We start from the raw sequence: 22,229 nt of genomic DNA on the forward strand, positions 1-22,229 counted from the left end.
TTACATCAAGTAAATTTTCCATCAATAGATTATGATGTACATTTAAAAATTAGAAGAAATGGAAAAACTAGTCACAAAGCATCGAAAGAATGTTGCCAACCTTGCATATTTTTGTTGTAACTCCAAAATTAAACTAACGATCCACAGAAATGTGCAGTTCAACAATGTATTCTTCGAATATATTTCTCGATAACTGAACTTTTACTAATGATCAAAAAAACAAAAATTTTTAGAACAGGATGCTATGTCTTTTGAATTCAAAATAAAAATATGCTTTTTCATTGTGTTAAAATGAGATTAATTCTACTTATCATCCGAGTTTTCTTTGTTGCACATGCGTTTGCGTGATTATAGCGCGTGATTCTCGTGATTATTTTCTTTAAAGTTAATTCCTTCCTCTCATTGTGAGCTTCCCATTCATTACTCTCACAAAGAGATAATTCTCAGGAATTTAAATTTGCTTGAATTGTTTTTAATTGCTGTTATCTAAGGTAAAAGAATTTAAAAACTTCTTAGATGACATTATTTATCGTCTGAGATTGCATATAATCTTGAAGTAGTCTTAGCGCATCAGTGATCCACTTTGTAGGGTATATTTTTTTCTATTATCTAATTCTTTAGATTTCTTAAGTTAGTCACAAAATTTACTTATTTTGCTGTGTTGACACTATTATACAGTGCTGTGCTATGTTTTTTCTTTCATTTGGGTATAACAAAACAAAAATATGTACATTTGGTGCATTTAAACAATGGAACGTTTGGGTATCTATATTTGGTTCCCAATTATACATATGAGCTGAGTACAGTTCATATGTATAATTAAGCTGAGTACAACTCGTACGTATAATAGATCTGAGTACAACTCATATGCTCATACGTCATGAGCTTGATATTAACAAATGGAACATTTATCTAATACATTTAGGCTTAACAAGAAAAAGCTATTTCTACTATTTATTATTTATTTAATTTTTTAAATTTCACTTTTATTGGTACTTTTTTTGTTTAATAGCAATGATTTGTAGCGATACTTTTTTTTTAATGATGTCGAAAATTTGTATTTTTTTAAGATAATAGCATAAATATATTTTAATGAGCTATATTTCATTACATTTAATACTTCTGTTCACAATAATTTATAGGTTATATCATATAAGCATACCCCAGGCCTCATTCGAATTTTGAACCAGACTGTGGCCCGCGAAAACTCAGATAAGCCTAAGGGAACTATTAAGAATTAATGCTTTTATATCACATTTTCCTCATTCCAAGTTATTTAAATGCATAGTTCTTTTGCAAATTATACTTAAAAACAAATACTTGAAAAATGGTTTATCCAAACCTAAATTCAACCTGTTTTGGAGATACTTTATTTGAACTGTTGATTTTACTAACAACAATAATTTTTATAATAATTGAAACTAGAAAATGAACCTTACTAATACACAAATCAATATCGATAATTATGTATTACAATCGATATCAAAAAGCTGAAATGTAACTTAATAGACTGGACAAAATGAATGAGTAAAAGCTCTGAAACTTAGCATGAACTCAAAATAAAGTGAAAATGAAACTCAGCATGAACTCAAAATAAAGTGAAAATGAAACTCAGCATGAACTCAAAATGAAATTCAACACAAAATAAGCAAAATTAATTTTGTTTTGGAGATGTTTTGTTTGAACTCAAAATGAAGTGAAAATGAAATTAAACACAAAAATAAGCTAAATTCAAAGATGCTTTGTTTGAACTCAAAATAAAACTCAACAACAAGATCACCTAAATTCAATTCATTTTGGAGGTAGATGCTTTCGAACACAAAATGAAGTGAAACATACTCAAAATGAAAAGAGAATGAAACACGCAACCAAATTAAATGAAACTTAAAAAAAAAAAAAAAAANAAAAAAAAAAAAAAAAAAAAAAAAAAAAAAAAAAAAAAAAAAAAAAAAAAAAAAAAAAAGATGAAGTGAAAGTAGGGAATTTAAAATAAGTGTTTTCGAAGCTAAGCGAATATCGACTAAATTAAATAAATTTAATCATCACCGTTAGAAAAGATTAAAATCATAAAAGCTGACAGGTATGAAATTGAAACCCACAGATATTAAATAATTATTGTTTTTGTTTTACGGAGAATTGGCACATTGGTTTTGCTTCCTTACCAGAGCACTGCAATCATCTATTGCCATCAGGCAAACCGCAAAATATTTCATGGGTTATTGGCATTAAAAATCTAACACGTCGCCGTCTATTACTAAATCGATATTGTCCAAAACTAATTTAATCTCGTGCATAACATCAGAGGTCACTAACTCTTGTATCGTAACGCAGCATTGATATCAAACTTGGCTCTATTTCCGTTTAAGCCAACATAATTTTCTTCACTTCGCATGAAAAAGTGGAGTTCTTGGCCAGACTTGGCTCTGCCTGTTCATGATCGCCATGACTCAGAATATAATCTCACTCAGATGAAACTATCAGACTTATTCGTTTCTCTTGTGGGAGTAAATCCTTTATATTATTCCCTCCTCGTAGTTAACACAATAGTGTTAATTTATTTTGCTGTAATTCATTATCTTTTACTAATGTGGTGATATCCATTTTTCCCTTCTCGTAGTATACACATTAAATTTCTTTTGCTGTAATTCATTATTTTTTTACTAATGTAGTGATATCCATTTAATATTTCCCGTCTCGTAGTTAACACAATAATGTTAATTTCTTTCGCTGTAACTCATTATCTTTCATTAATGTGGTGATATCCATACAATTTTTCCCTTCTCGTAGTTAATACAATAATGTTAATTTCTTTTCTTTTGCTAATGTGGGGATATCCATTTTTCCCAACTCGTAGTTAGCAATAAATTTCTTTTGCTGTAATTCATTATTTTTTTACTAATGTGGAGATATGCATTTAATTTTTCCTTTCTCGTAATTAACACAATAATGTGAATTTCTTTCGCTGTAACTCTTTAGCTTTTACTAATATAGTGATATCCATTTAATATTTTCCGTCTCGTAGTTAACACCATAATGTTAATTTCTTTTGCTGTAACTCATTATCTTTTACTAATGTGGTGATATCCATTTAATTTTTCCCATCACGGCTTTAATACAATAATGTTAATTTCTTTTGCTGTAGTTTCTTTTCTTTTACTAATGTGGTGATATCAATTTTTCCCTTCTCGTAGTATACGCAATAAATTTCTTTTGCTGTAATTCATTATTTTTTTACTAAAGTGGAGATATGCATTTAATTTTCCCCTTCTCGTAATTAACACAATAATGTTAATTTCTTTCGCAGTAACTCATTATCTTTCAGTAATGTGGTGATATCCATGTAGTTTTTCAAGTTAACACCATAATGTTAATTTCTTTTGCTGTAGCTTCTTTTTTTTTACTAATGTGGTGATATCCATTTTTCCCTTCTCGTATTATACACAATACATTTCTTTCGCTGTAATTCATTATTTTTTTACTAATGTGGAGATATGCATTTGATTTTTCCTTTCTCGTAGTTAATAAAATAATGTTAATTTCTTGTGCTGTAACTCATTACCTTTTACTATTGTAGTGAAATCCATTTATATTTCCCGTCTCGCAGTTAACACCATAATGTTAATTTCTTTTGCTGTAACTCAATATCTTTTACTACTGTGGTGAACTCTATTTAATTTTTCTCTTCTCGTAGTAAACGCAATAATGTTAATTTATTTTGCTGTAATTCATTATCTTTTACTAATGTGGTGAAAACTATTTCATTTTTCCCTTTTCGTAGTTTTCTTGTGCTTTAATGCTAATTTTGTTTGCAATAACACATTTTTCCCCTTGCGGGATTAGATTAATTATATTTTTCCCTCCTCGTAATTAACTTACCCGTTAATGTTAATTTCTTTTGCAGTAACAAGCATATTATTTTCTAGCGCGATTAAATGCTTTTAAGTTTTTCCCTCCCCGCAATTTACTTACACGAATGGTGGTTAATTTTCCAATAACACATTTTTTTCCTGATGGGATTTAGATCCACTGGTAAATAAAGATTTAAAAATCCATATCTCTCAAACCTTCTAAATCTGTTTATTCAGATGACAGTGTGGATTAAAACTTCGATAAAATATTTTAGATTTTTTTTTTCAATGTGTTCTATTAATATTGCAGGTGATGTATGTCTATTACTCAATCACAATATATGTGCAAACAAATTTTATGACAACAATGACTCTTTAAGTTCCATCCGACCGATTGAGGTACGGCTAGAATGCTATTATTGTCTTTTCTTTTGTGTTCGAGAGTGTGGAAAGAATGAAAAATCCTTTTTGCTTCATTGGTCACGTGTCAATAAGCGTGCATAGAATCCCCATTAATTTTCTGTTCGGAAAGGAATAAAGGACTTTCTACGTAATGAGGAAAAAATGTGATGAGTTCATTTCAGTTCCAGATACGTTTAATATCGTTTGGTGTTTCAGTTCCAGATACGTTTAATATCGTTTGGTGTTTTGAAGCGAAAAGAATGGTCTATTGTAAATGAAATAAAGATAAAATTGTAAATGAAGTAAAATAAATTACTGAATGAATAATAATATTTCCTACCTACGTGAAACTTTTTTTGAGTTTGTTTTACAACAATTGGGTAATTGCACTCCAAGAAGAAGACTGCCCATACACAAACATTTGACCTATGACGTAAGCGCCAGCTAAATTTTATCAGCAAAATGGCGTATTAAAGTTTATCTAAGTTTCTCAACATAAGTTAGAAATTTAACATAGTAACGGCAAGTTAATTAAATACAGGGCCGTATCGCACATCGAATTAGTTGAAATATAATTCTTTCTCGTGTACTTCTTTAACTTAACTTACATTTATTATTTATTTAGGTATTTTATTGTAACTGTGATATATTTTTGTTTTGTGTACCTGGCAACTTTGACGCATAATTAGTTCCACATGGCTTAATGCCCGTCTTTGTGTTAAGTCTCTGTGTAAATATAGAAAGAATTGAAATCTTTGAGAAAGAATCTTTGTGGAAGAAATAGAATAGAAGTAGAAGAATAGAATAGAAAATAGAGAAATAGAAGGAAAAGAACACCTGCTAACATAAACAAATGGCGCGTTCCAACAACCAATCAAGATCGAGATACTCAAACTACGTCACTTGCAGGTATCCCATTGATTACCATAATAATATTTTTCTCACACTCTTGATTCTTGAAAATGAAACAATGATTCTTGAAAATATTAATGACTGCTTCAGCTATGCTATGTACTTGACGTTTTATGTCATTAACTGCAGCATAATCAAAACAATATTCTGATATTAATTCAAATCAAACCCTTATAGCTCCTTTCCTTCTCATTCCCGTGAAAATGACTGGGTGAGGTTTCGCCCTCTATTTCTTGCTCCCGTGATATTCTCGGGCTGGACTTTTCTGCAGTAACGCTCCAATAAGTATAAAACTAATTCATTTCTTTTGCCGAGAAAACATTTTATTCCTCATTTTACACACCAGATGGCAGTACCAGGATATTTTTAAGGTAATTGTAGATAATTAGTTTATTTACTACAGAGCTAATCAAATACGTGTATGATATACGTCTATAAAAAAACTGGCACTTTTATGACCGTTTTCTTGAAAATTAACCGATCGTTAAGGGGTCAATAAACTTTTAACTTCTGACGCAAATAAGAAGGGGGTTTCTATTTTATCGGGTATAGTCCAAATAATCAAACTTCTCTCCCCTTTTCAATAATTCCGAAACCTCTTTGGTATCATTTATTGAGCCATTAACTATTTTATATTTTATTTTATAACCGTCGTTGAACAGCCGACCCGATATTTGGGTTTACGACTATTAATGTTCAACTCCGCAGCCTTGTAATTTTGTTCCCAATCCAGAAGACAAGGGAACTTCTGGATCAAGTAATGGGGAGAAACCTGCCTTCATGGAGGACTCTTTGATGGAACTAACCTGCATTTGCGTTACATGGAGAGGAAAACCATGACACCCTCCCTCGGTTAGCCCGAAGGGATTCTAACCCATGATCCGACTACCACTGATGATATTTTACGTCATCACTGCGGTCGTTGCGAGCTGGGTGTGGGATTCGTATCGACTAGACGTCGTTGGGATTCGAACTCAGTTCACCTAATTGGAAGGTTTAGTAAGAGGCAAAAAGTTGTCTTCTAAACTACCAGTCCTACTATCATGGTAATTAAATTCAACGTTAAACAAATACATCGAAAACAGCATCCAATTCGTTTAGATAGTAATATTTAAGTTTCGACCCCTTACCCCAAACCCGACGTGCCAGGATTGTGTAACTTTTTTTACCTTTTACTTAGAGGAGGGTACTTAGCAGTTTTTCACAGAGTAGAATTTTTCCTTTTTTTTTTGTTGAGTGTCCAGGTTTTGACAATTGAGCTACCTCTACTGTATCAGATTCATATCAGGTGATTGCAAACATCCGATCCCAATTTTAAACCAAGTGAAACAAAACACATTTTTATAAGAAAAAGTTCAGTTATCAATTGTAACATCTGCTTCAGGGAAAATGGAAATGAAATTTAAATATTTTTTTTTTCATTTGTAAAAATCTTAATTTTGAAGATTTAGTAAAAATTGCTCTATAAAAGGTAGTCGGGCATTGTAAATTATCATTTCAGCTTGTTTTCAGCAGTTACAATAGCACTAAACGTTTGTAAAAATTCTTCTAAACAGCATTTTCCGGTGCCTTAAATTATCATTTCAGCTTTTTTTTCAGCAGTTGCAAAAAATTCGTACAAAATCTTTCTAATCAACTATTAATTCCGTGTATCTTAAATTATCATTTCAGTTATTTTAAATCAGTTACAATAGCACTAAAAGCTCGTAAACATCCCTCTAATCAACAATTCCCTGTATCTTAAATTATCATTTCATTTTTTTTAAAAACAGTTACAATAGCACTAAAATTTTGTAAAAATCCCTCTAATCAACAATTCTCTACATCTTAAATTATCATTTCAACTTTTTTTTTTCTCAGCAGTTACAATATAAGTTTGCAAAAATCACTCTAATCAACAATTCCCTGTATCTTAAATTATCATTTCATTTTTCTAAAGCAGTTACAATAGCACTAAAAGTTCGTAAAAATCCCCCTAATCAACAATTCCCTGTATCTTATATTATCATTTCATTTTTTAAGGCAGTTACAATAACACTAAAAGTTCGTAAAAATCCCCCTTATCAACAATTCCCTGTCTCTTAAATTATCAATTCAGTTATTTTAAAGCAGTTACAATAGCACTAAAAGTTTGTAAAAATCCCTCTAATCAACAATTCTCTACATCTTAAATTATCATTTAAACTTTTTTTTTTCTCTGCAGTTACAATAGCACTAAAAGTTCGTAAAAATCCCCCTAATCAACAATTCCCTGTATCTTATATTATCATTTCATTTTTTTAAGGCAGTTACAATAACACTAAAAGTTCGTAACAATCCCCCTTATCAACAATTCCCTGTCTCTTAAATTATCATTTCAGTTATTTTAAAGCAGTTACAATAGCACTAAAAGTTTGTAAAAATCCCTCTAATCAACAATTCTCTACATCTTAAATTATCATTTCAACTTTTTTTTTTCTCAGCAGTTACAATATAAGTTTGTAAAAATCACTCTCATCAACAATTCCCTGTATCTTAAATTATCATATCAGCTTTTTTTTCCTCAGCAGTCACAATATAAATTAGTAAAAATCACTCAAACCAACAATTCCCGGTATCTTAAATTATCATTTCAGCTTTTTTTTCCTCAGCAGTCACAATATAAATTAGTAAAAATCACTCAAACCAACAATTCCCGGTATCTTAAATTATCATTTCAGCTTTTTTTTCCTCAGCAGTCACAATATAAGTTAGTAAAAATCACTCAAACCAACAATTCCCGGTATCTTAAATTATCATTTCAGCTTTTTTTTCCAACAGTTACAATAGCACTAAACGTTTGTAAAAATTCTTCTAAACAGCATTTTCCGGTGCCTTAAATTATCATTTCAGCTTTTTTTTTTCAGCAGTTACAAAAAATTCGTAAAAACTCCCTCTAATTAACAATTAATCCCCTGTATCTTAAATTATCATATCAGCTTTTTTTTCCTCAGCAGTCACAATATAAATTAGTAAAAATCACTCAAACCAACAATTCCCGGTATCTTAAATTATCATTTCAGCTTTTTTTTCCTCAGCAGTCACAATATAAATTAGTAAAAATCACTCAAACCAACAATTCCCGGTATCTTAAATTATCATTTCAGCTTTTTTTTTCCCAACAGTTACAATAGCACTAAACGTTTGTAAAAATTCTTCTAAACAGCATTTTCCGGTGCCTTAAATTATCATTTCAGCTTTTTTTTTTCAGCAGTTACAAAAAATTCGTAAAAACTCCCTCTAATTAACAATTAATCCCCTGTATCTTAAATTATCATATCAGCTTTTTTTTCCTCAGCAGTCACAATATAAATTAGTAAAAATCACTCAAACCAACAATTCCCGGTATCTTAAATTATCATTTCAGCTTTTTTTTTCCCAACAGTTACAATAGCACTAAACGTTTGTAAAAATTCTTCTAAACAGCATTTTCCGGTGCCTTAAATTATCATTTCAGCTTTTTTTTTTCAGCAGTTACAAAAAATTCGTAAAAAATCCCTCTAATCAACAATTAATTCCCTGTATCTTAAATTATCATTTCATTTTTTAAAGCAGTTACAATAGCACTAAAAGTTTGTAAAAAATCCCTCAAACCAATAATTTTTGGTTTCCAAATCATCATCAGTTTTTTTTTTTCAGTTACAATAGCTCTAAAAATTTGTAAAAATCAATTTAACTAGCAATCGAAAAATTCAATCGTTTTATGTAGCCTTTTGGAGGAAAAAAAAATCCACGTCGACCTCGTTTTTCTACACATAAATGCCAACAGCTTTGTGTTTTACTGAATACAGTAATAAATCATACTCAAGTGCTTTTTTTATCACAAAAAAATTCAGCATCTAGAATCTGAAATGAAATCTTTACCTTCTCTCTTAATTGTTCATATCACATTTATTGCTCACGAAGTTCATTCTTTCGTTGTACACATTTCACCCTATGATGCAATTGATTTTCTGAATATTTGATGTTATCCCTGTGAACATATATTACAAATAAAATCTGTCAGATAAAAATATGTTTTCAATCAATTTTGAGTATAAACACGATATTTTGACATGTTAATAACATGAGTATTTGATTCATAACATTTAGTGGAATACAAATAAATGTTTCATTTCTTTATGTGGGGAAAATATTATATAAGATTTCGAATTCCCTGTGACCACAGAGTTCTATTAAAAATAAAATGGCTAAGTAATTATGATGTTTTCAATCAATTTTGTGGGGAAACACAATATTTTGACATGTTTATAACAAAGCTATTTGATCGGTAACTGGAATATTTAGCGGAATACAAATGATTGTTTCATTTCTTTATTTCAGGAAAATATTATATAAGATTTCGATTTCCCTGTGATCACAGAGTTCTATTAAAAATAAAGGGTCTAAATAATTATGATGTTTTCCATCAATTTTGAGGGTAAACGCAATATTTTTACATGTTTATAACAGAGGTATTTGATCGGTAACTGGAATATTTGCGGAATACAAATGTATCATTACTTTAATTCAGGAAATTATTATATAAGACTTCAAATTCAAGTTTTAGTTAAAAATTTGCAAATAGTTATTACTTTTATTTCATTTTGGTTTATTTTTGTTTGGTTCATTTGATTTAATTTTGAAACACAATATTTTGGCTTATTTTATTTAATTTTGAAACACAATATTTTGGCATTTTTATAACAAAGGTATTTGATCGGTATTTGCGGAAAACAAATGTATCATTACTTTATTTCAGGAAATTATTATATAAGATTTCGAAGTCATGTTATAAAAGATTTCAAATTCAAGTTTTAGTTAAAAAACTTGCAAATAGTTATTACTTTTATTTAATTTTGGTTTATTTTTGTTTGGTTTATTTAATTTAATTTTGAAACACAATATTTCGGCTTATTTTATTTAATTTTGAAACACAATATTTTGGCATTTTTATAACAAAGGTATTTGATCGGTATTTGCGGAAAACAAATGTATCATTACTTTATTTCAGGAAATTATTATATAAGATTTCGAAGTCACGTTATAAAGATTTTTCATTTTAAAACTTATATCTATTTATTACTTTTACTTAGTTTTGGTTTATTTTTCAAAATTTTTCTAAAAAAAAATTCTTCCTTATCTACGATTTTTTGAAAACTCAAATTAATAATAATTATTTGACTCATAGTATGGTAATCAATGTTAAATTGTATTTAATCATCTTATGTCGCTTTCAATGATATAACTTACAATGATACGAAACAAAACTTTGCATTGTACACAATAATATTTTATAGCACATAAAGTTTTTATAGCACATTCTAATTTAAAATGCGCTTTAGGGTGCCCTGCCTTGATGCCGAACTCTGACTAACTGTGGATTGTTATTGCAGAAAACTCACCGTTGAGTCTATTTCCTAATCACTTAACTTAGGGAGGGCATCTTGATCCATAAAATTTGATGATTCTTAACCGGTGGGGATTGATTGCGTCATCAAGTGTGAGACCATCCTATTATTCAATTAGGCTCCATCAGTTTTGCCGGATGACGTGTTAAGTGAGGGACGATATCATGGCTTGTTCTTGAAGATTGCTTCATATGGAAGCTGGACGTTGGTTTGGAAGTGCAAGAAAACAATTTATCTGAACGGATGTCCGTTCGAGGCCTGGATTATTTCTTTTTCTTTTTTCCATATCTTGCCATTATATTTGATTTTCTTTTTTTAATAGTAGAGGAAGGAAGATTGCGTTTGCTTGGCGCAATTTTTTTTTTACTTCTTCAGAGCGTTAAGTGGACCAACTTCCTCATTGCTAAGTGAAAGTTCGAAAATAATGTAGGAGAGTGTTAACCGCATCCCTGATTAGCCCGAGTTAACTTGGATATGTATATATTGAAAATCTTTATTATCCCGAGAAAATTCGGATGTGGCGGAATTTGCCGGTATGTTTTGTTTTATTGCGTTTTTACTCAACTGGAAGCAAATAAATAAATAAATAAATAAGTAAAATAAAATAAAATAAAAAAGTAAAATGAAATAAAATAAAATAAAATAAAATAAAATAAAATAAAAAATAAAATAAAATAAAATAAAATAAAAAAATAAAATAAAAAAAATAAAAAAATAAAATAAAATAAAAAAAATTAAAAAATAAAATAAAGAAATAAAATAAAATAAAATAAAAAATAAAATAAAATAAAATTAAATTAAATTAAATTAAATTAAATTTTAAAAAAAATAAATAAAATAGAAAAAAATATAAAGAAATAAAATAAAATAATAAAATAAATAAAATTAAATTAAAATAAATAATAAATAAAATAAAAAAAATAAATAAATAAATAAAATAAATAAATAAATAAAATAAATAATACTAATTTGAGCCGCGATAGCTCAGGGGATTGAGCTTTCGCCTTCCTATGAGGCGAACCGGGTTCGAATCCCAGTCAATACGAATTCTGAGTCCGGCTTGCACCGACCACAGTGCTGACGTGAAATATCCTCAGTGGTAGACGGATCATGGGTTAGAGTTCCTTTGCCGTCAGACTAACCGTAGGAGGTTCTCGTGGTCTTTCTTTCCATGTAAATGCGGGTTAATTAAATCAAATGTCCTCTACGAGGGAAATTTTTTTCCAATACTTGATCCTGGAGTTCCCTTGTTTTCTGGATTGGGTTCAAAATTACAAGGCTATGAAATTGAAAATTAGTAGTCGTAAACCCAAAAAATGGGGTCGGCTGTTCAAAGACAGTTATAAAATAAATAAAAATATATAAAATGAAATATTAGCTACGTGAAAATATCCAAGCTTACGTGGTTTTCCTCCCCATGTTACGCAAATGCGGGTTAGTTCCATCAAAAAGTCCTCCACGACATTTCACCCAATACTTGATCCTGGAGTTCCCTTGTCTTCTGGATTGGGTTCAAAATTACAAGGCTACGACGTTGAACATTAGCAGTCATAAACCCATAAAAATTGGGTCAGCTGTTCAATGACCGTTATAAAATAAAATAAAATAATAATAATTTGCTGTGCATGGAAGTTTGCCAAATTTTGTTTGGGAGTCATGCTGTTGGATTGTGGGACGTATTTTGTGTGATTGCATATACGATAGTTGCTGAATTTACATTGAAAAAAAAAGAGTAAAAAAAAATTTCGTATCACTTCATTGGCTTTTTGAAACTATCACTTTTGTGTTGTTCCTTGTTTTAAAGACTATCATACAAAGACTAATATTAAACTTTTTTCCTTTGCCCGAAATAACTCGGGATAGTGAACTAATTGTAAATTAAATGTGTTTTTACACAAAAAAGAATTAAATAAATAATTAAATAAATTTTCAACTTTAAACTTGTATATACGTTTTGTTTTAGTTCCTTGTATTTATTAATTAATGAAATAAAAAAAATATGTTGATTTTTTGCATTTCCCCTCCCAAAAAAAATTTGGTAAGAGAAGCGGTTAAAAAAGAGAGAGATGAGTGAATTTCCAACTGATATTCCGTGAAATGAGAAAAAATAAATTCGATAATGTTCCATATAGTTGAATTACTTAAAAATATTGAATTTCAGTAATATCGGGAACTATTAATTCGAGAGAAAAAAAAGGGCAGTAGGAACATTTTTTTGGAAGTGTTAACTCCTTACGACTCCCACTATTTGTTAACTAAAACAAAGGTGTTCAAGTCAGAGGCTGAACTAGATCAGTGTTCCTCTATCATTTGAACAATTTTCGTCTGTACTAATTCCTATTGAACGATTCGCATTCTTATACCTATGAAAATGTATTCATATTGGTTACATTTGTAACTCATTTATCATAGATGGATTTCCAAAAGTAATTAATAAGTGACGTCAGCTTAGACATCTCTATACAGCAATTCTTTACTTTTTACCTGTTAATAAATAGTTATCATTGCGGAGAGATTATTTCTAAGAACTGTTCTTACTTGCATTTATTTTTAAATAAGTAGCATTTCCTATAGAAAATATATAGCTACATTCTTAGAAAATTCTAAATTTTTATAGAAAATAGCTACATTCTTAGAAAATTCTACATTTTTTAGAAAATAGCTACATTCTTAGAAAATTCTACATTTCTTAGAAAATAGCTACATTCAACTTTTTTTTCCTGATGTATTCTATTACTTTTGATAACCGTTTAATGACTTTTTTTTATCTTACAGGTTATTGTGAATCATGGCCGATGATTCGCCAGGAAAAGTTCAAGCTTTGCGTGCTATGTTTTCTGAAAAAAATAATCCATTAATGGGAATGATGCCACCTGGTGGTAAATTATCAAATAGGCCTTGGAAAGGTGTCGTAGATACGACAGAAAATATATCCTCACTAAAAGAAAAAATCATTCGTGAACAAAAGACTCCACAATTCAACAATGCCAATAAGGTGTTGCCATTTCCAATTTCTAAAAACTCCACAACTAAAGGCGACGTAAATAAAGAAACCAATGGAGCTGACTTGAAAATACCAAATAAAGTTTTACCTAAACCCTATATAGGACCAAAACCTACAAATATGTCTCAACAAATTAGGACTAATTCCACGCTAAGTGCAGTGTCTGAATCTCAAGAATTAATTATGACTAATGGAAATAAAACAATTAGTGATAGTCAAGCTCTTCTGAACTCTCAAGCCAAATCTAAAGTAGTCGCCGAAACTATCGCCTCTTTTATGTTTTCCAATGGTTTTAGTCTTAAAGAAAATGAATCTATGTCAACTAACGCCAATAACAAAAACAATCAACCGCCGATACCAAAGCCAAGAAGCTCTCTATCGCGAACAAACTTGCAAGACCAGCTTAATGTGATAAATTCTCAAAGTAATCGAGTGTCAAAGTCTAGTTCCGATACTTTAAGTGATATAATTAGTTCAGATAATTATATTTGTAAAAGTAACTGTAACTTTAGACGGAAAGAGCTGCCATCTTTAGAATCTCTGGGTCCTGCTCCAGCAAAACCACCAAAACCCTCTCATATGGTACTGCCAGCAAAATATTGCTCTTCTAACTCTTCTGAATCGCTTGCAAGTATTCGAAGTAGTCAACCACCTCAGCATCCACCTCCTGCATTACCACATAATTTTACACCTCCAGTTCCTCAAAGACCTGGTTATCGTAAGTATCGATATATTTTTTTTATTTCATATTTCATAACCATCGTTGAACAGACGACCCAATTTTTTTTTTGAAGTTTACGACTACTAATGTGCCTTGTACGACTACTAATGTGCCTCCATAGCCTTGAAATTTTGAACCCAATCCAGAACACAAGGGAACTTCTGGATCAAGTATTGCGATAAATTTGCCTTCGTGGAGGACTTTTTGATGGAACTAATCCGTATTTGCGTTACATGGGGAGGAAAGCCTCCCTGGAAATCATATAAACATGGCCGCTGGTTACTCTAACCCTAATTTGATGGAACAGCTGAATTTAAAATGCTCATTAGTCCTTCCAGAGGCCAAAAAAGACTCACCTGAGATGCCTTGGAGAATTACATAGTGATTTTAATAGAAATTATAGAAAAATAAAGGAAATACAATTGTTTTATTTGAAGATATTTAGAGCTTGTTATGGAGACGTCGTTCCCTAATGCTGGCTGGAGCAGCTACGGGAAGGGGACTCTAACCTATGATCCGTTTACCACTGAGGATATTTTTGTCAGCACTGTGGTCGGTGCAAGCCGGGTGCGGAATTCGTATCGACCAGCCATTGCTGGGATTCGATCCTGGTTCACCTCATTGGAAGGCGAACTATCTATCCCCTGAGCCATCACGGTTCAGTATCGCTAAATAGTGACAGTTTACCAATTTATGGTGCCGTTTTGGATATCAAGATCATTCTAAAGAGTAAAGTAAATTATCATCTGACAAAGCCTCACAGTTCTTTCGAAATTCCAACGCAAAATCTTTGACTATCTCAGTCCATAAGTTGTCTCACTGTTAGTTTCAGACTTGTGAACAACTAGAATGACAATCATGACGGTGTAAAGTTGTGGACGAATTGGCGACTTGTCAGATCAAAACATTCCTTACTTTCAGAAGGAATTTAGTATATACTATATGTTTCTGAATTATAAATAATATGTTTCGAATAAAACTATGTTAAATTTCCATAGGCGGATCGCAATGTTCGAGTACGCCATCTGGAGAGAAGACCAGCTCCATGCTTTTGGCCCTTCTCCCTTCCCTCTCCTCCTCTTTTCAGTTGTATTGGAATGTACTACGATATTTTTCCTTTTCTCAATATTTTTCGTTTTTTATTAATAATTTTTTTTTTTAAATTTCCATGAAGCTTTCTTTTGGAACTATGTTTAATGTAGTTTTCAGTTCCATATAGTTTCCCAACGCAAAAGATTTTATGAAAATCAAAACAGAAACTAACGTTCTTCCTTCTTCTATGACTCTCCACACGCTAATGGCGAAAGCATGCGAAGTGTTGCCATGGGTAGAGAGTTCTGCTCTACGCCACCTGTAGCCCATTTCGATCGGCAATACAACTTCACTGATTAAATAAATACTTCAGCACAACTACTTTTGCATTACTTTTACGAAAATTTTCGAAATAATGTTTTATTGTAAAACAGAATTCGGTTAAAATATTAAATATGTATCTGTAAAATGACAAAATAGTTAATTTAGCAATTTACTGCTGCATTTTATTTATCGTCTGATTTTGTTTTCCAGCCTGTCCACCAAGGCCTCACACTCCTCCTCCATTACCCCCTTCACAAATACCCACAGCCCCTGTCATCAAACCCAAGCTATCATTAAGGGAAGAGATAGAAGAACTGTACGAAGATACTCTGTTAGAACATTGTAGGCGGCCTGTTTCACTTATGTAAGTCTCCTTCAACTCACCTCCAATTAATCCTTTTATAAGTTATCTGTGTGATTACTGCCGCAATCCGTTTCAGTTGCATCAATCAGCTTCAAAATAAAAATCCTTTTATAAGTTATCTGTGTGATTACTGGCGCAATCCGTTTCAGTTGCCCTAATCTGCTTCAAAAAAAAATCCTTTTATAAGTTATCTGTGTGATTACTGCCGCAATCCGTTTCAGTTGCTCTAATCCGCTTCAAAATAAAAATCCTTTTATAAGTTATCTGTGTGATTACTGCCGCAATCCGTTTCAGTTGCTTCAATCTGCTTAAAAAAAATCCTTTTTATAAGTTATCTGTGTGATTACTGCCGCAATCCGTTTCAGTTGCATCAATCTGCTTCAAAATAAAAATCCTTTTATAAGTGTGTTACTGCTATTTATGTGATTACTGCCGCAATCCGTTTCAGTTACATCCATCTGCTTCAAAATAAAAAATCCTTTTATAACTTATCTGTGTGATTACTGCCGCAATCCGTTTCAGTTGTCCCAATCTGCTTCAAAATAAAAAATCCTTTTATAAGTTATCTGTGTGATTACTGCCGCAATCCGTTTCAGTTACATCAGTCTGCTTCAAAATAAAAATCCTTTTATAAGTTATCTGTGTGATTACTGCCGCAATCCATTTCAGTTGCCCCAATCTGCCTCAAAATAAATAAAAAAAATTTGCACAAGGTTAATCCAAAAATGTACCGACTTCGTAGGATTTGAGGTTGCTTCAACCTTTCCAGTAATTTCCAACGTCCAATAAATAATCATAGGTACCGATTTTTTTAGAAGTTCAGATGTTTCCAACTTTCTCAATAATTTCCGAAGCTCATAGGACGACTTACGGTACATAAAAAAGAAACCAGTACATGTTCTAGACCAGGGGTTTCCAACATGAGGACGGGGTCCGCAATTAAAAACACCAGTCAAATGGCGGGCAGCTCTTTTATGTTTGAGGGAACATTAAATATTACTGTCAGATTTTTATCAAGTATTGTCAGATATTTAACAAAAGTATTGAATTACAAATTAAAATAAGAAGTAGATTTTTAAAAATATTTAATTGCACATTAAAAAATTCTGGCTACAATAACTTTAATGTGCACCTATGTATTAAACAATCAATGTGCAACAGATATCAAATTGTTAAGATATAAAACTTAAAAGTATTTAAAACACATATAGATTTTCTACGAAAATTGACCGCAAAAAAATGACAACTAATATATTTTGGTTCGCGGACCACAAAAAAGGCCGGATGAGGCCTGCGGGCCGCCAGTTGGTAACCACTGTTCTAGACAGTTAAAGATAGCAAAACCCAAGCTGAAATTAAACGATGATAGAATCAATAATCAAATGAAATGCTCTATAAGTTATTAGAACAGAATTCCACCGTAGGCAGACGAACAGCAAAGAAATGTTTGAGCAATACTGTCACTTAAGATAGCTGAAACTATATTTATTGAGCTAATATTTGCTTATAAAGAAAATTCTATTCAATAGAGCATCTGCTTTGTGCCTTACCTTTAAGCATTTAAATAATAAACATTTTTTTTTATATTTAATCTAACATTTCTTGGGTTTCCATTTATAAAAGGTCGAACCACTTATCCTTTATTTCGCTTCATCTACGTCGCGCCCTTGGCATTTACTTAACTACCGGCTTCAGTTTAACCTTGCTATAATATCAAAGTTGTTTAAATAATTAGACGTTCGTATTTACTATGATTCAATATTGAAATTTAAACTGTGTGCGTCATTTACGTGTTGTTTATTTTACACGGTTATTAATGAATAAATTTTGCCTTTGACATTTTTAATTTAAAATAATGATGAATATGAAAATTTCAGTTAAAAAAAAACAACAAAAAAAAAACAAGAAAATAATTAAGATAGGGTTTTATTTATGTTCAGTGGGCAAAATAAATAAAAATTGAAAAACAAATTAAAAATAAAAGGACCAACCTTCAAAACTTGATTTTTAGGTTGCTAATCATCGGATTTTCATCGGATTCTAGGATTCAATCTTAATGGTCTAAGGGGGTGAATTCAAATATGCTGATTAATTAGTGCAGACAATATTTTAAGTTACGATAATGGACTTTCTCGGAATAAATAAACCTTTTAAAAAAAAATCAGATTTAGATTTCTGACCCCCGAAATATAGGGGGTAGCTGCAATCTGGGGAAATATAGTCCCCTTAGTTTGATCAGGAGAGTGCTCCTAAGTTTAGACCCCTTAATGTTAATTTTACTTTTTGCGTATTTCATTATATTTCGAGAACTTTTTAAGGGAATCGAAAAATTTTAGCGCAAATTTTAAAATTCGTTTATTTAAAGATAGCTTCATGCAAAATATAACTTTCAGCAAATATTTATTATTATTTTATTTAATAACAGTCGAAAAAATTTTGTAATGTAAGGTACGCAATTTTGTACATCATTTTAAATAATGCGGTTTTAAATGGCAAACAAAATACGAAAATTGAGCGAAATCGGTCGAATAGTTCCTGAGAAATCAAATTCTAAAAATACAACTTTAATTCCAACGATTATTATATTACCATCACATTACAATTTTCTATAAAATCTGATACCCTTAATGTTAATTTTTGCATTATTTCACCTTATTTCGTGGAACTTTTTAAGCAAATCGAAAAATTTTTGCAAAATATAACTCTGAGTAAATGTTTATTATTTTATTTAATAATTCGCAGTCGAAAAATCTCGAATTGTAAAGTATACAATTTTTTTTACTTCATTTTAAAGAATGCAATTTTGAACAGTAAAATACAAACTTTGAGCGAAATCGGTCTAACAGTTCCTGAGAAATCAGCTTTTAAAAAATATGACTTTTTTTTAACGCATTTTCAAAAATTATTATGTTACCATCGTATGACGGGGTGTGTAGCCAGATTTTTCAAGAAAAATAAAGCACCTTTTAAGTACTTTTTAAGCACTTTCCAAAAAAAAAAATTCTAATTAGGCTTAGTGCAGTAATAAAAATTATTTTTTTCACTTCGTTTTAAGTTCCTTATTTTATAATCATAAAATTCAAAAACATTTTCAAAAACTTGACATACTCATGATAAAAATAACTAGTTTTTGATAAATATTGTAGAGAAAATTGTGAAAATCATGCATTTTTTTGTAATTTACGACGACAATCGATACGGCAAAGAAAAAATCTCTTTGTAAAAAATAGACAACTATGCACTTTTCACAGATCCCGATTAAAAAGAGTACCTTTAAGGGCTTTTAAAAAAAGTAAATCAAAAATAAGCACCTTTAACCCCTTACTAGTGTCACCCGAATCCAGTTCGGGCACACGTCTCTATTTTGTGAAGCCCGAGCTGAGTTAGTTTCTACTTTAGAATACTTACATCACTATTTTCCTAATAGATGGCATTAGTGGTCCTAGTTTTTCACCAATTACGACTTCAGTCGCGGGAGGGAAATGTGGGTGGGGGTTTTGGTATATACCATACTGTAAAAGATATGTAAAATTTATGTATTGAAAATCATATTGTTGTGTTTTTATATTATATTACACTAGTTATATTATATTTAGCTTCAAATGTTTTTTAAATTTGTTCTGATTGAATAAGATGTGTGTGTAATCCATTACTTTTATTTGTGCATGTAAAAATTATAAATACAGTAGTTATTGCATTTAAAATTTTATTTTTATAATAAAAAACCGTTTTCTAACTTTTATAATAATATAAAGAACAAAATTAAACAGGCAAAAAAATTTTCCATTTTTCTGAAATATATGTCATTGTTAAAGGGTTAATCACTTTTTAAAAACGCTACGCACCCTGTATTATGATATTCTATAAAATGTGATATGCTCTCCAACTGCAATGCTTAAAATTTTCTTACTGATTATTTCTTTTGTTTTTCAAACTATTTTCTTAATTCTTTTTTTTTCAGACCTGAGTATACAGAAGAGGAAGAGGCTGAAGAGCTTTATAATGATGCGGATGACGTCACTACATTCTCACCTCCATCAACATTACTCATTAAACCAAAAAACCCACCTCCTCCCTGCCCTTCTGAATACTTACAGCCAAATGTCCATAGCTCAACCGGTAATAACTCATTACAAACATGTCATTATATTCGCATTTTGAATTACTACTTTTGCATTACAAATGTGTCTGGGAAAGTTAATGGTTAGCACGCCCTTTGATATTAATGAATCATTAAGTTAGCACGCAACCATATTCCGCTAAATTGAAGTTATTTAATTCTATAAAAAGAGTCGTATATTTGAGTCGTGGTAGATATGGAGATAGCGCGCTCGCTTCCCAATGAGATCACCGGGTTCGAATCCCAGCAATGGCAGATAGTTACGAAATCCGCACCCATCTCGCACAGGCCACAACTGATATCTGCTAACGTAAAATATGCTCAGTCAAAGGCATTTTCTCCCAATACTTCATCCACTGAGCCGAGATGGCTCAGGGGATAGAACATTCGCCTTCCAATGAGGTGAATCGGGTTCGAATCCCAGCAATGGCTAGTTGATAAGAATCCGCATCCGGCTTGCACAGACGACAGTTCTGACGTGAAATATCCTTTGTCGTAGACGGGTCATGGGTTAGAGTCCCTTTGCTGTCAGACTAACCATGGGAAGTTCTCTTGGTTTTCCTCTCCATGTAACGCAAATGAAAGTTAGTTCCATTGAAAAGTCCTCCACGAAGGCTAATTCACCCGATACTTGATCCAGGAGTTCCCTTGTCCTCTGGATTGGGGTCAAAATGATAAGGCTACGGAGTTGAACATTAGTAGTCGTAAACCTAAAAACTGAGTCGGCTGTTCAACGACCGTTATAGAATATATTTAAAAAAAATACTTTATCCAGGAGTTCCCTTGTCTTCTGGATTGGGTTCAAAATTACAAGGCTACGAAGTTGAATATTGGTAATCGTAAACTTAAAATTGTGTCGGCTGTTTTTTACGACGGTTATGATATAAAATAAAAATCACGTGTATTTATGTTGATGAAGAAAAAAGAAAGCTATCGGAAAATTGAAGGTTTTCTACACTGAAACAGTGAAAGGCTACAAAGAAGGGAGAAAAAAGTGTGGTAATGAGCAATGGATAGTTTCTTGCTTTAGCTTACTTTGGTTTTAAAAAGATATACCAGGAGAACATCAAATAACAATTGCTGTGCGTCTATATCTTCACCCTGCCAAGAAAACGGAAATTCGCCCTTTCGCATTGATCTGAAAGGTACTTTAACATTTAAAAAGTGGAAATTTTATACTGTTATCTACCACTTCAGCTATTGAAAGATTATGCAAGAGTTTCGTTGACGTAAATAGACGCACTTCATCAAAACTATGAATTGTGCTCACGGCATTTGTCGCTACGATGAGTTGTGGCAGTGACGAATTGTGTCTATGAAGATTTATGCTTGCGACGAATTATGCCCACGACGAGTTGTGCTCATGAATGACGAACTGAATGACAAATTGTGCATGATGAATTGGGTACTTGCGTTTTAAAAAGATCACGGATGCCCACACATGTGATTCTTGACGTCAGCACCAGCTGATCGTTTACAAGCAAAATGGCGTCTTAAAATTGAACTACGTTTCTACACATAAGTTAGAATGTTAATTGACGTGAAGTTAATTAAATACAGTGCCGTATCGCACATCGAGTTTATTAAAATATAATTTTTTCCTATCTACGTCTTTTTCTGTTGTTGTTGTCATTTGACTTTTGTCGTATGCCTGTGTAGGCAGTAGGGGTGCGATTGTTCCTGTTTTTCAGTGGCGCCATCTATGGCCAGGAATTCGACTTCTGCCACGCCATTCACACAACCACAACCCGTTTATAGGACTGGTCACTTTTGTCGTATGCCTGTTGAGGCAGTGGGGGTGCGATTGTTCCTGTTTTTCAGTGGCGCCATCTATGGCCAGGAATTCGACTTCTGCCACGCCATTCACACAACCACAACCCGTTTATAGGGCGGGTCACTATTGTCGTATGCCTGTTTAGGCAGAGGGGGTGCGATTGTTCCTGTTTTTCAGTGGCGCCATCTATGGCCAGGAATTCGACTTCTGCCACGCCATTCACACAACCCGTTTATAGGGCGGGTCACTTTTGTCGTATGCCTGTTTAGGCAGTGGGGGTGCGATTGTTCCTGTTTTTCAGTGGCGCCATCTATGGCCAG

At 31.7% G+C, this 22,229-nt stretch overlaps 1 protein-coding gene across 1 annotated transcript in view; it reads left to right on the forward strand.

The window, feature by feature from the left end:
* LOC107451750 (FYN-binding protein 1) overlaps positions 1-22,229 on the forward strand; it is a 97,344-nt gene that overhangs the window by 56,414 nt on the left and 18,701 nt on the right. Inside the window, exons 3-5 of the mRNA XM_071185849.1 lie at positions 13,346-14,292; positions 15,862-16,015; positions 19,977-20,134. Coding sequence (XP_071041950.1) covers positions 13,359-14,292; positions 15,862-16,015; positions 19,977-20,134 — 1,246 coding nt within the window. The 5' untranslated portion in view covers positions 13,346-13,358. The remainder of the gene's footprint in view (positions 1-13,345; positions 14,293-15,861; positions 16,016-19,976; positions 20,135-22,229) is intronic.

This window comes from Parasteatoda tepidariorum, chromosome 9 (genome assembly GCF_043381705.1).
Source record: "Parasteatoda tepidariorum isolate YZ-2023 chromosome 9, CAS_Ptep_4.0, whole genome shotgun sequence".
NCBI lineage: Eukaryota > Metazoa > Arthropoda > Arachnida > Araneae > Theridiidae > Parasteatoda > Parasteatoda tepidariorum.